At 36.4% G+C, this 12,002-nt stretch overlaps 1 protein-coding gene across 1 annotated transcript in view; it reads left to right on the top strand.

The window, feature by feature from the left end:
* Nucleotides 1-8,989, top strand: part of BMPR1A (bone morphogenetic protein receptor type 1A) — a 71,982-nt gene extending 62,993 nt beyond the window's left edge. Inside the window, exons 8-13 of the mRNA XM_079312370.1 lie at nt 449-593; nt 1,544-1,736; nt 2,098-2,395; nt 2,864-3,039; nt 3,566-3,696; nt 4,376-8,989. Of these exons, the coding sequence (XP_079168496.1) occupies nt 449-593; nt 1,544-1,736; nt 2,098-2,395; nt 2,864-3,039; nt 3,566-3,696; nt 4,376-4,501 (1,069 nt within the window). The 3' untranslated portion in view covers nt 4,502-8,989. The remainder of the gene's footprint in view (nt 1-448; nt 594-1,543; nt 1,737-2,097; nt 2,396-2,863; nt 3,040-3,565; nt 3,697-4,375) is intronic.
* The last annotated feature ends 3,013 nt before the right edge of the window (nt 8,990-12,002 follow it).

Genomic DNA, 12,002 nt, shown 5'->3' on the forward strand with positions numbered 1-12,002 from the left:
AAACTGAGTAATTGTCCAGCTAAGTTATTATGGCAGTTCATTCTGGTGCTTCTGTCAGCCCCATCCCTGTGCTGGAGGTGATCACTATTCTAGAAGTTTCCAAGGCTTGTGTCAGCCTCAGCTGCTGTGGTTCAAGGTTCTGTCTGTTCAGTTAACTCAAAATCAGCAATTTTGTGCTGGTAACTATGGCTGAGAGTGGAGTATTAAAAACGCTGAGTTTCCACCTGACTGATAGTCAATCAGCCGACACGTGTGCATGCATTACAACAACTTCTTAATATTAAAAAGCTATGTAAGTTACATTTCAGGAAAAGAAAGAAATACAGTGAAATCTGCTACTCTGTTTTTAATTTTAAGAAAATGTATGTATTTAAATAGCTCCTTTGCTAGATCAGTTTGTTACATATTTTAAGTGTTTTGGAGGTCTTAACTTCTGTTACTTTTGCAGGCATTACTGTAAGTCAATGGCAAAGAGGCACTGTTATAATCGTGACCTGGAACAAGATGAAGCATTTATTCCAGCTGGGGAGTCTTTAAAAGACCTTATTGATCAGTCACAGAGTTCTGGGAGTGGATCAGGACTACCACTGTTGGTAAGTCATAAGATTTTTCTTCACTTAATTTCTCTCCATCACATACAAAGTTTGGTTTGGATCTAATGCCTAGAACAAAGCAGTTTTTTTCATACGAGATGCTAATTATCTTATATGCCATTATGATGAAAGGTGAAGTACAAACTGAACATGTTTAAAGCCCATCTTCACATATCTGTTAAAATGAATTGTGAAATTAAATATGTTGCAAAATCTGTTGGTGTCAGCAGAATTCAAAGAAAACTTAGAGCCTACAGTTATTAAGATAAAAATACAAGAACTGGATAATGTAAACATCAGATTGAGTGAACCCAGATTTTATTTTCTTAGTATTCACTGATCATTAAAATAGAAAAGCCAGAGAGGGACTTCTCAAAGGGCATGTAGAGATAGGACAAGGGGAAGTGGCTTTAAACTGATAGTAGGTTTAAATGGGATATTAGGAAGAAATTCTTCACTGAGCATGTTGAGGCAGTGGAGCAGGTTGCACACAGAAGCTGTGGATGCTCCATCAGTGGCAGTATTCAAGTCCAGCGTGGATGGGGCTTTGAGCAACCTGTTCTTGTGGAAGATGTCCCCACCCATGACAGAGGAGTTGGAAGTAGATGATCTTTAGGGTCCTATCCAACTCAAACCATTTTGTGACACTTATTAATAATTTTGTTCATTCATATTCCTATATAATGCTTGCATGAAAATTAGCCAGTGGAACAGATGACTATTTATAAATCAGAAATAAAATGCAAGAGAGCATACCCTTCATTTAGAAGTTGAGTTACTTAAATCTTTTCGGAGTTTTTTTTATACCTTGGAGGCAGGAATAATGAGTCCAAAACTGGCATGTAACACATTTTACAATGGAATCAAACTTTAAGGTAATCCAAGCTTGACAAGCAGCCTGGCTGGGTATTTTGTTTAACTGCTGTTTAATTTTCTTTTGTCTGCCTTAGGTTCAGCGCACTATTGCCAAGCAAATTCAGATGGTGAGGCAAGTGGGAAAAGGACGATATGGTGATGTGTGGATGGGCAAATGGAGGGGTGAAAAAGTGGCAGTCAAAGTGTTTTTCACCACAGAAGAAGCGAGCTGGTTCCGAGAAACAGAGATTTACCAGACTGTTCTCATGCGGCATGAAAACATCCTCGGTAAGGCAGCGGAACTTCGCTGTGCTACTGGAGGGAGGGTGAGGAGGAGGAGCTCTTACTGGTGGTTTGAGGGGTCTAAGGCACTTCTGAGTTATTCCCTTAAGGTGTGCTAATAAAATGTTACTGAAAGGGTAGAATCTTGCTGCTCTTGGCTGGAAATGTGTCTGCAATCTATGCTGGAAGGCTGGACTGGTAACCTCATGTACAGTTAGGATCTGAGCTTCTACATGGTTAGGTTTTGTAAGAGGAACACATACCTTCTGCTAAAGTACAAGAAAACACAGCTTTAGAAATTATCTAAAGCTACTACACAAAATTTTTATGTACAAATAAATAGTAACTTGGCTTATACATTCCATAGGTTTCATAGCAGCAGATATTAAAGGCACTGGCTCCTGGACACAGCTTTACTTGATCACAGATTATCATGAAAATGGCTCATTGTATGATTTTCTGAAGTGCACTACGCTGGACAACAGGGCTCTGCTCAAACTGGCCTATTCTGCTGCGTGTGGCCTGTGCCACCTGCACACAGAAATCTATGGGACACAAGGCAAGCCAGCAATTGCACACAGGGACCTGAAGAGTAAAAACATCCTGATAAAGAAAAATGGAACCTGCTGCATTGCAGACTTGGGTCTTGCAGTCAAGTTTAACAGGTAACAAATCCTCTGTCATGGGAAAACTTCCATGTCATTTTTTACTTAATGTGCCAGATAGCCAGCTTAAAAAGGCAGATGGAGTCATTTGGTTGTGTGCTTTGGGGTTTTTTTTTCCTGTTTTGAAGAGTAAAATGTTATTCTTGAATGCTGGTAGACATCATGATGAAAATACTCTTTGTATGGAAAATGAAAGTTTTGTAGAGAAAATGGAGACTGATTTTTTTAATTCAAAACTAGCCTTTTATAGGAATTTCAGTCATGTAAATTCTTTAATAGAAAATTTGAACAGCATATAAGCAGTTGAAACTTAATTAAAGATGTGATACTTTAATAGTATTATAAAATACTTTTTATTAGTTTAAATTCTGTGAAGACAGAGAATTGTCTTTTTGGTGGTTGTGCCATACAAGATTTCATAACTTGTAACAGTCCACAATTCAGTAACTTGCTAATGTTTTCATATAGTGACACAAATGAGGTTGACGTTCCCTTGAACACTAGAGTGGGAACAAAACGTTACATGGCTCCAGAAGTGCTGGATGAAAGCCTGAACAAAAACCATTTCCAGCCATACATCATGGCTGACATCTACAGTTTTGGGCTGATCATCTGGGAAATGGCTCGGCGCTGTGTCACAGGAGGTAAACTTTTAAATAATCTGTCTAAAATCCACCAGGCCCTTCCCTCACTCTAGCACTGCTTCCCCAGGAAATAACATAATTAGCATGCTGTGTCATCAGTCTTGTATTCTTTAAAAACAGTAGTAACAGTCTGACAAATATTTTTGTGACTCATTCTGGCTTTTCTTTTACTCTTCTTTTATATCCTTATGCATCTTCACCTGTGTTCTTATTCCATCTCATATTTCTCTGTGCTTCTTTGTAGCATGTAGTAGATTAGAAAAAGCTAAATACAGCATTTTGGTACCAAAATCAAAGGCGCTACAAGGAATTATTGTAGCTACTAAAGTTAATAATCATAATATTGAAACTTTTCTGGTAAATTATTGTTGTGAAGTGTTCAGATTTTTACCGCAATAAACAGTGTGGTGAGTTTAACTTGTCACAAAGTCAATTTTTGTTCCCGGCTAAGGAAATCCAAGAGTAGATACACAGATTTATTAATTTTAATAAAGAAATGTTCCTAATCTTTCACAATTACCTGCAGGTATTGTTGAAGAGTATCAGTTGCCATATTATGACATGGTGCCAAATGATCCATCCTATGAGGACATGAGAGAAGTGGTGTGTGTCAAACGCCTGCGCCCGGTGGTGTCGAACAGGTGGAACAGCGATGAAGTGAGTGTGCTGAGAGGAAAAGCTGCTTCAGTTGGTTCATTTACTAAAATGTTGTAAAGCAGGGACTGCATTCACACATTCTGATACTTTGAAAACCTCACAGCAATAATAGGAGAAAAGCATACTTGAGAGCAAAATACTGTATTTTTTAATTTGTCTGTTATTTCACATAGCAAGTTAAACATGCCGTATCCATTCTTCCCCAAGTCCTTGACTTCTGTGAATTCCCAGTTTTTCTCTTTTTCTTCTTTTTGACTACTGAAAGAACTATTGTCAGATCTTCATTTTCCCTGGAACAATTCTCTCTGGTTTTCCAGCCATATGTGTGGAGATTTTTCTGTTCATTGCTGCTATATTTATACCACTGTTCTAGAGTTGTAGGGAGAAACTCTGGTAATGCATCATTGAGAGACTGAATCAACACATCTGTTAGTTCCTGCTGCTGTAATACTAGGCAGTCAGAGGGTAGGATAAGAAGGATTGGAATGTGGATGTTGGGTTTGGGGTGTTGGGGATTTTTCCTTTAGTATATCTTTTATAATAGTTTTCTACTAACAATTTTGCAGAAAATCTGGAAATAGTACATTTTTGGAATTGAAAGTTCTATAATTTGATCTTGACAGCAAACCAAAATTATAACTCTGTTACAATAGGGTGTCTTTGTTTTTTCCTTCTGCAGTGTTTAAGAGCAATATTGAAGTTGATGTCTGAGTGCTGGGCTCATAATCCTGCCTCCAGGCTCACTGCCTTGAGGATCAAGAAGACACTTGCCAAGATGGTGGAATCACAAGATGTAAAGATTTGACATAGGAAATTGACTTTGGAGAGTAAAGCTGGACTCCCTAGATCTTTTCACTCAGATGTGGGTGAAGAAGATAAAAATAGAGAAGAGGAAATAACTGAGATTCAGTATATTTTCTCAGCACACTTCTACAGGCTGCTAATGAAATCTTTCAGTACTTCATAGACCATGATACTGAGAGCCTCTATACACTACGTGCTACAGACATGGACAGCCTTGAGAAAATACACGATTTGTTTTGGTTTGAGCTGCATTGAGACTTCAGTCATACTTAGTGAGTCTCCAGTAAAACTCTGGGTACTGAATTGAATGTTCAGATTACAGTGCTTTCTGTGAAAGCCTAACAAGCTATATGGATTCAACAGAGATGGAGAATATAAGCTTTTTTTTTTTTTTTTTTTTTGCCTTCTACCTGATAAAACCTAGTCAATCCGTACTAAATTTTGGTGAAACAGCCTGTAGGTTACGAATCTGTTTGTGATACTACTCAGTTTAACAGTTCTTTATGCCTTTATGTGTGTGCCAGGATTATTTTGCTGTCATTTGGAATATGTAAGAAATCATTTAAATGAACAAAGTTTTATGGTCAGGGCTCCGTGCATTTTGTGGCTCCACAATCAGAGATTTGCTACAGAATCTTTTGCCATTAAGTTATCTTCCAAAATCTCAGTTTTAATTTTTTTTCTGGTTTTTTATTTGATCACAAGGAGAATTACAAAAATGTGAACCATTAATTAATTAAGGAATGCCTACCTAAATCTGTAGAGAGCTTGAAACAATCTCTTCTAGAGATGTAGGCTGCCTTGATCATCTTACTTGCAGTCTAGAGAGAGCTCCATAATTGGATCCCTGAAATTTCTCATATTTTTTCACAGTGCCACATGCAACCAGAATTTTTGCCATAGAATACTTTACATCTTAGCAGAGATGTATTGGGACTTGTTGATAGGTGTCTGTCATGCTCTGAACTTCTTCCCACAAAGAAAGGGATTTGTCAGCTGTAGAAACGTGCTCTTTAATCATTTGACAAAACTAGGCAGAAGGTGAGTTTGAAAAGGCTTGAGAACAAGTCTGGTTTACAGACCCAAAAGAGGGAAGGCAGGAAGCTCTGGGTGCTCTGAAGATTAGAGAGTGCAGTAAAGGTCAAGATCAGGAGAAGTGAGTATGTGAAGATCAGATCCACAGCAGAAGATTTGGAGCTGGGTTACACTGATGTAGACACAAGAGGCCACATCTGTGGGCCACTTAGTGGAAGTGAAGATTTGAGACAAGGTAAACACTCAGTGGGTGTTGTAGATTCTAGGTAAGTTTGGGAGGAATGGCATTAAAATTAATTCAAGATACAGTAAGTTAGCACAATTGCAAAACTTGTTTTTATTGTGCCAATTGTTTGACCTGCACAAGAAACTGAAGTTCCCCCATTTTCACCATTGACCACACAAGTTGGTTAGAAGCCAGAACCTTCCATGAGGTTTCTGTAAAGTAGAATTATTGATTTATAACTCCTTTGGCTCTTCTACTTGGAAGTTAGAAAACAGTACCATAACTCAAGTTGAAGCTTCAAAGCATGAATCATCTGAAGGTTGAACACACAGTATTGGAACCATTGAATCTATTTGATAATTTAAGTGCCTATAACTTTGTACTGTAAATCCTGTTCTAGATAACTTTAAAAAGGGAAGTTATTTATACAGTGTGGTTTGTGCTTTAGTAAAAAAAAAACAATAAATACCTAGTTCTAGGTACACGTGTACAATTAGATATATGCACACAAACACACACCATAGTTGAGATTTGAAGAGAAAGGTTAATAATACCAAATTTGATTAAAAATGTTAAAACTTCAGATTGATTTATGCCAGATTATTTGTTGTCTTAAAATATTTACATAGAGATTGTTTTGATGTGTTTAAATTTCCCTTGAAAATACAACTGATAAAAAGCAATGTAACACAGAAGTAATGTGATTTGTGAACAATTACAGCCTTCTAGCATGTTACTTTTTTGTTTTAATCCTGTAGTTCCCATAATGTAAATGGTCAGGCAAAAGATTGCAGTATTTTTATTTTCTATTGTGATGTACAGACCTTATTTAACAGTTCTACATATTTTATAGAAAACTAGCTATTTTGAGGGACTTTTTTTTTGTAAATAAAGTCATTACTGTTGTTTAGTAATGCCTTTAAGTATTAATATGTATTCTGGCTGAGAAGTTCATAGGTGTGTCAACTTTAACTTATTTGAAAACAGCAAGAGATATATGATACTGTGCCACAATCCTCATGATAAAGGGCTTTTTAAAAAAAGTTTTTCCGTCCATTGCCAAGAAATATATGATGATTTTGAAATTGCAATCATGTCTTCGCGCATCATTTTTGCACAGGTAGCTGAAAAATTTTTGGTATAAGCCAAAATGTAAGGGATAAGCTTTTTTTTTTTTTTTTCCTTCTTGAGAATTTTTATCAATAAGAAGGAAAAAATGTTTATGTAGGTATCCTGCTAGCTTAAACTTTCAAAGCATGGAGATCTGTCTAAATTAACCCTGTCCTATGCAGAATATTGTGTCATTTCTTTTAGAATTTGCCACATCATCATTAGCTGTAAACATCTTTTGTGAATTTTCTTAGTTCATTTTCCCCAAGTCTTCAGGAAACCCCTTCTGAAAGTACGAATTTCAATAATTTGTAAATTTTCACTTCACTTTCTTTTCCATTTTTTAGGTATTTGCAAGGTGGCAATAGGTTGGTTAGACACTTTAAGTCCTAAATTGATTTACACATTTACTTCAACATAGAGGGAGTAGACTGTTGCAAAGATGATTTTTTGAGAGGGAAAAACTATCTTTTTTGCCTTAAACCTAATTTATCAGCACTTCATTTACTCTGTTCATACTCAAATGTATCATGCATGTGTAGTTTTTGCTGTGCTGAGCAGGAGCTTCCTTGATTCTTGATTCCTTGATAACAAAAGATTAACTCTAAAGGGTATCTATACTGATAGTTAACCATTTGGAGAAAAAAATGTGTTCAAAACCAGCCCATTAATTTTTACATATATAAGCATAATTAATGCAGACTCCATAGGTTAAGTTGTTGCTTTATGCAATCCTGTAGAGTTCAGAAGCCTTGAAGATCAGAGAGTGTAATAGGATTCTTCTGTTGGACTGTGATTAATCTCATTTTGGTGATCAAAATTTTAAGCATTTGTCACCCAAAAGAAAAATCCTCTAAAACTGACAAATGTGGGTTTTTTTTTTTCTTGTTTTTTTTTTTTTTTTTGTAATACAAAAATCAATTATATGGAAAATACGTTGGGGAGTATCAAGACTGTGCCTTGGAAATTCTTAACCACTCACATGGAGGGATTTTTTTATGTTTATTTAACCTGTTCCATGTGATTTTTAGACAGAAATAATTGGAGTTATTTAATTCTTATTGTTACAGCGTCTAAAAGGAAAGTTTTTTGTGTTCCTTGTTAACTTGTAAATTCCACCAGAAATGTGATATTCCTACAGAGAAGATTAGGCTTACATTCTGAGTTTATTCTGAGTTTTACATAGTGCAAATTTTCCTCAACAAACAGTTTTCCCAATGTTCATCGCTTTTTCCCAATTATTTTCTTAATTAGCCTTTTTTGGGGTTTTCAATGAAATGTAAAATTAATATTTTAAGTTACCTCCATAGTAGTCTAGAGTCAAATTTTAGATCTTGATCTAAATGACCATTTGAATGTGTTTAGAAAACAAATCATTCGGATGCATTTCATCTACTCTGTCTTAACAGACTGTATTTTAATGGTCTAAAAGTGTTTGATGAGCAGAGAGATAAAGTTAAAAAAAAAATTTTCTTTTGCTATTGCAGATATTTTAAAGGGAAGTTACATGCTTGTTGTCTGTGAAATATTAGAATGATTTAGCCTTTCCTCACTCTCCTGACAGTGCCTCTGAGTTAAGTCTTGATCCTGTGCCCACAATCTTTATTCCAAGTAGGGGTGATGTCTAAAAGCAGCTGGTAGTGTTGCACAGTGCAGTGCTTTATGGAACCATGGTGCTCAGCCTTGGTTGTACAGCAGAAGTAGAGGGCACATTACTTCTGGTTTGTTGACAAATCTAATGTAATTGTTGCTTTGTGATATTTTACTGTTTAATGCAATTATAAAAGCCCACATCATGTAGTGACTTTTGTGCTCTGACATGACATGCCCAACATGAAATGTACTATATTGTATACAAGAAGAATAAATAACATTGTAGTTAACCTAGAGAAGATGTAAATAAAATATGAAAGAAGAGTGGAACAAGACAAATGGTCACACTCTAGTGTGTGTTATATGCCAGAAGTGTAGAATACTACTTTAAAAATGTAACACACTAATGTATTTTGTACAGCATCTGCTTTAGAAGGTGCCTTATTGAGTTTACCATGAATTGCTTGTTCTGTACACAGATTATGTCCAATGTATCATTTTTAAGTAAATAACCTTATTTTAGTACACATTAGTAATGTGTTTTGTTACTTTAAGATTTTGCCTTAAAAATGTAATGACTTGGAAATCATAATACTGTAACTAAATAAGTCCCTACTTTTTCACACCTCATTAATGTTCCCCCCCCCAGTCTCTGAGTAAGTTGTTAATTACTGCTTCCATTGTTCAATGATATTGAAAATTATTTGGTGCTAAGTTCAAGCTCTTTATTCCTTGCACAAAATTTGCATTTGGGTGCAACAGTAAAAAACAGTGTTTCTTTCTCCTTATTTTTATCCCTGTGTTACAGCAAAACCAAAAGCAAGTCAAAAATCAAATAATACTTTCATTTGAACATACACAAGTTCACTATATATTGGTTTTAACCATATAAATTTGCCTCAAGCTTATCAGGTAACAAGAGAAAAAATAAAGGGATGGGGAATTTTGTAATTGCTTTTTGTTCCCTGCGTGTACAACATTCTTTTTGTGTAATAGTATCCAAATTAAGAGATTTGAGTTCAAAATGTGTATGTGCTGTTTGTTGCAAAAGTTTGCAGGTACTTCTGTGTATCCTGCTAAATTTACTCTGGTTCAAGCAAATGAGGGCCAGTCAAGGGGATATCCTACCTGTGAGTACTATAAAGTGTCAGAATTTGTTTTCTCATTGCAGAAACATATTGTCCATAGAGTTCACTTTTAGTTTACAAGGAGAAAGAAGTAAGATGAGTTTTTTTCTTTTTGCATTTAATCAGGTATTATCTTAAATATGTATTTTTTTTTACAGTAGCTAGGAAGGTTTGATATCTGAACATCATAAAAACTGTTACCAATATATTATAAGCCTTGATTTGTTTTCCCTGTACAATTTAAAGCTGGGATTTCATGTTAGCGTTGCAGGAGGACATAATGAAAATTGTGGGGAAGTGTTTGCACCTGTCCGTGTTTACACGAGCTGCGTTTTCTCTCGGTGCTGTTTCGGGAGATGGCCACAGGGTGCTGCTGTGCCCTAAGGAAAGGATTTGGAAATAAATCCCGGACTTTGGGGATGTTAAAATAAGTTCTGCTGCCTGCCAGTAATAAATATCAGGATGTTCTCCTTTATAAATTGATGGGTTTGACCACTATATAAAATATATTACTGATGAGCTTGCATCTGTGTCTGACAGATGAAACAGCTGTATCCAGTGACATGTAAACACTGTCCACAGATGTTTTGTGGGCATACCAAAAAGCAAACTGAGCAGTTAGCAAACTGAATCACAAGTTTTTAAATAAATATCAGAAGTATCACTAAATTCAGAAAATATCAGATTTAATTCTATTAATTTCCTTAATTCCTTTTGCAGTTTTATATTCACCTTTCCCCAAAACAGCCCTTTGGTCTTTGTCACTGATGGTAATGCAGTAGATCAGTATTGACTGTGAATCTGAGCCAGGAAAGGACCACTGCTGTGGGCTGACAACCTGAGTGGGCTTCATGAGGAGACCTCCATGGGCTTCAGACTCTGGCTTGATGTGGATGTTATCTGCAAAATTCAGGCATTGCTGGATCTATAGAAAGTGAAATTGTTTTTATATTATACAGTCAGTACTTGAAATTGGAGTACAGTAAGGAGATTATCTTACTAATGGAAAAGGGAAAAAAAAACATTAGGAAACTTTAAAGTGTATTCTAAGATACTGACATTCATGAAGCAGCAGATCAGTAACAAAATAATTCCATGAAGGCACTAAAATGCACAGCTTTCTACCTTATTACAAAGCTTAGTGGTTTGATCTGGAAACACAGAAACTCGAATCAGTGGCAATGTTTTCTGGCAGGTTTCTAGGACATGTTAAAAGCTGTTGGAAGCTTTTATTTTTAAATATGAGTGTCAGATTGGCATAGTGAGCGCATGTTTCTGTGCCTGTTGCTGCCTGGACATCAGGCACATTAGTCCAGTCAGTCTGTTGTGAGGGAAACCTAAGCTCTTACAAACAACTCTTCCCAGTGCCTATGGTCAGCTTCAGGTTGTTTTTCATGTTTGGAAATTCTCCTAAATCCACTGAGCCAACCAATATCTGTATTGTAAATTATCTTCATTAAATTGATTCCTCTATTTTGCCTAAAATAAAGGTCATAGTGATGTGGCTGTGTTAATCTAATAAAAAAGCCCAAACAACCATCCCACCAAAAAAATGCAGGAGTGGTACAGATGGAGGCTTATGAAAAAGCTGGTTTATTGCTTTGAACAAACAAAACCACAGCCCAGTAGATTAATCATCCTTCTCTTGCTGCTTGAGAAGGAAGTCAGTCTTCCTGGCTTATGGCAGAGTGATTTAACCCATTGTCTTTCATTAATTTTTTACCTCATAGTCTAAAGATTAGTCTTTCAGTCAAGTGTGTCTTCTTTGTATGTGCAGGAGGCTAACTTAAGCGCATGTTTGAAGATGTCTTTAAATACAGAAACATCTTTAAATTAACATTTTGTTCACTCTGGAGTCAGTATTCTCTGAACTCATCTGGCACGTTCTTTAACAAAAGTAAATTCTGGTAAGCACAAGGAAGGGGACCAAACCTGTAGAATTCCTGCGTGGATGAACTGCCATGCTCTCTGCTACCTCCTGTGTCCATTTCCAAGTGGTTTTCATTCCAGTTGAAGCTTTCTGTCAGAGCTCTAAGAACAGAGTGTTTAGGAATATATATGCATATTTTATCCCCCATGTGTAATGTACACGTATTCCCCAGCAGTGCTTATTTGTGGAACTTGGCTGGTAGGTGCAGGATTGGTGTGCACTCAAGATGAGATTTCTTTGAACCACCCTGACCTAGGCAGCACACTTTGTCTGGCTCTGCAGAATGCTGCCACCACAGAAGGCAGCAATTGGAGAAACTGCTAAAAACCCATCCAAGTCACCCCAGGATGGAAGCTTTGTACTGAAAACCTAATTTTATACTTTCCTTCATTTCACATCTTCCATTCTATTCTTCTCTTTCTTCCCTCATATACTTTGAGCAAAAGTGGGTCATTGGCCAGGAGATAAGGAGCATTTTTTG

The sequence above is a fragment of the Erithacus rubecula genome, assembly GCF_903797595.1.
Source record: "Erithacus rubecula genome assembly, chromosome: 9".
NCBI lineage: Eukaryota > Metazoa > Chordata > Aves > Passeriformes > Muscicapidae > Erithacus > Erithacus rubecula.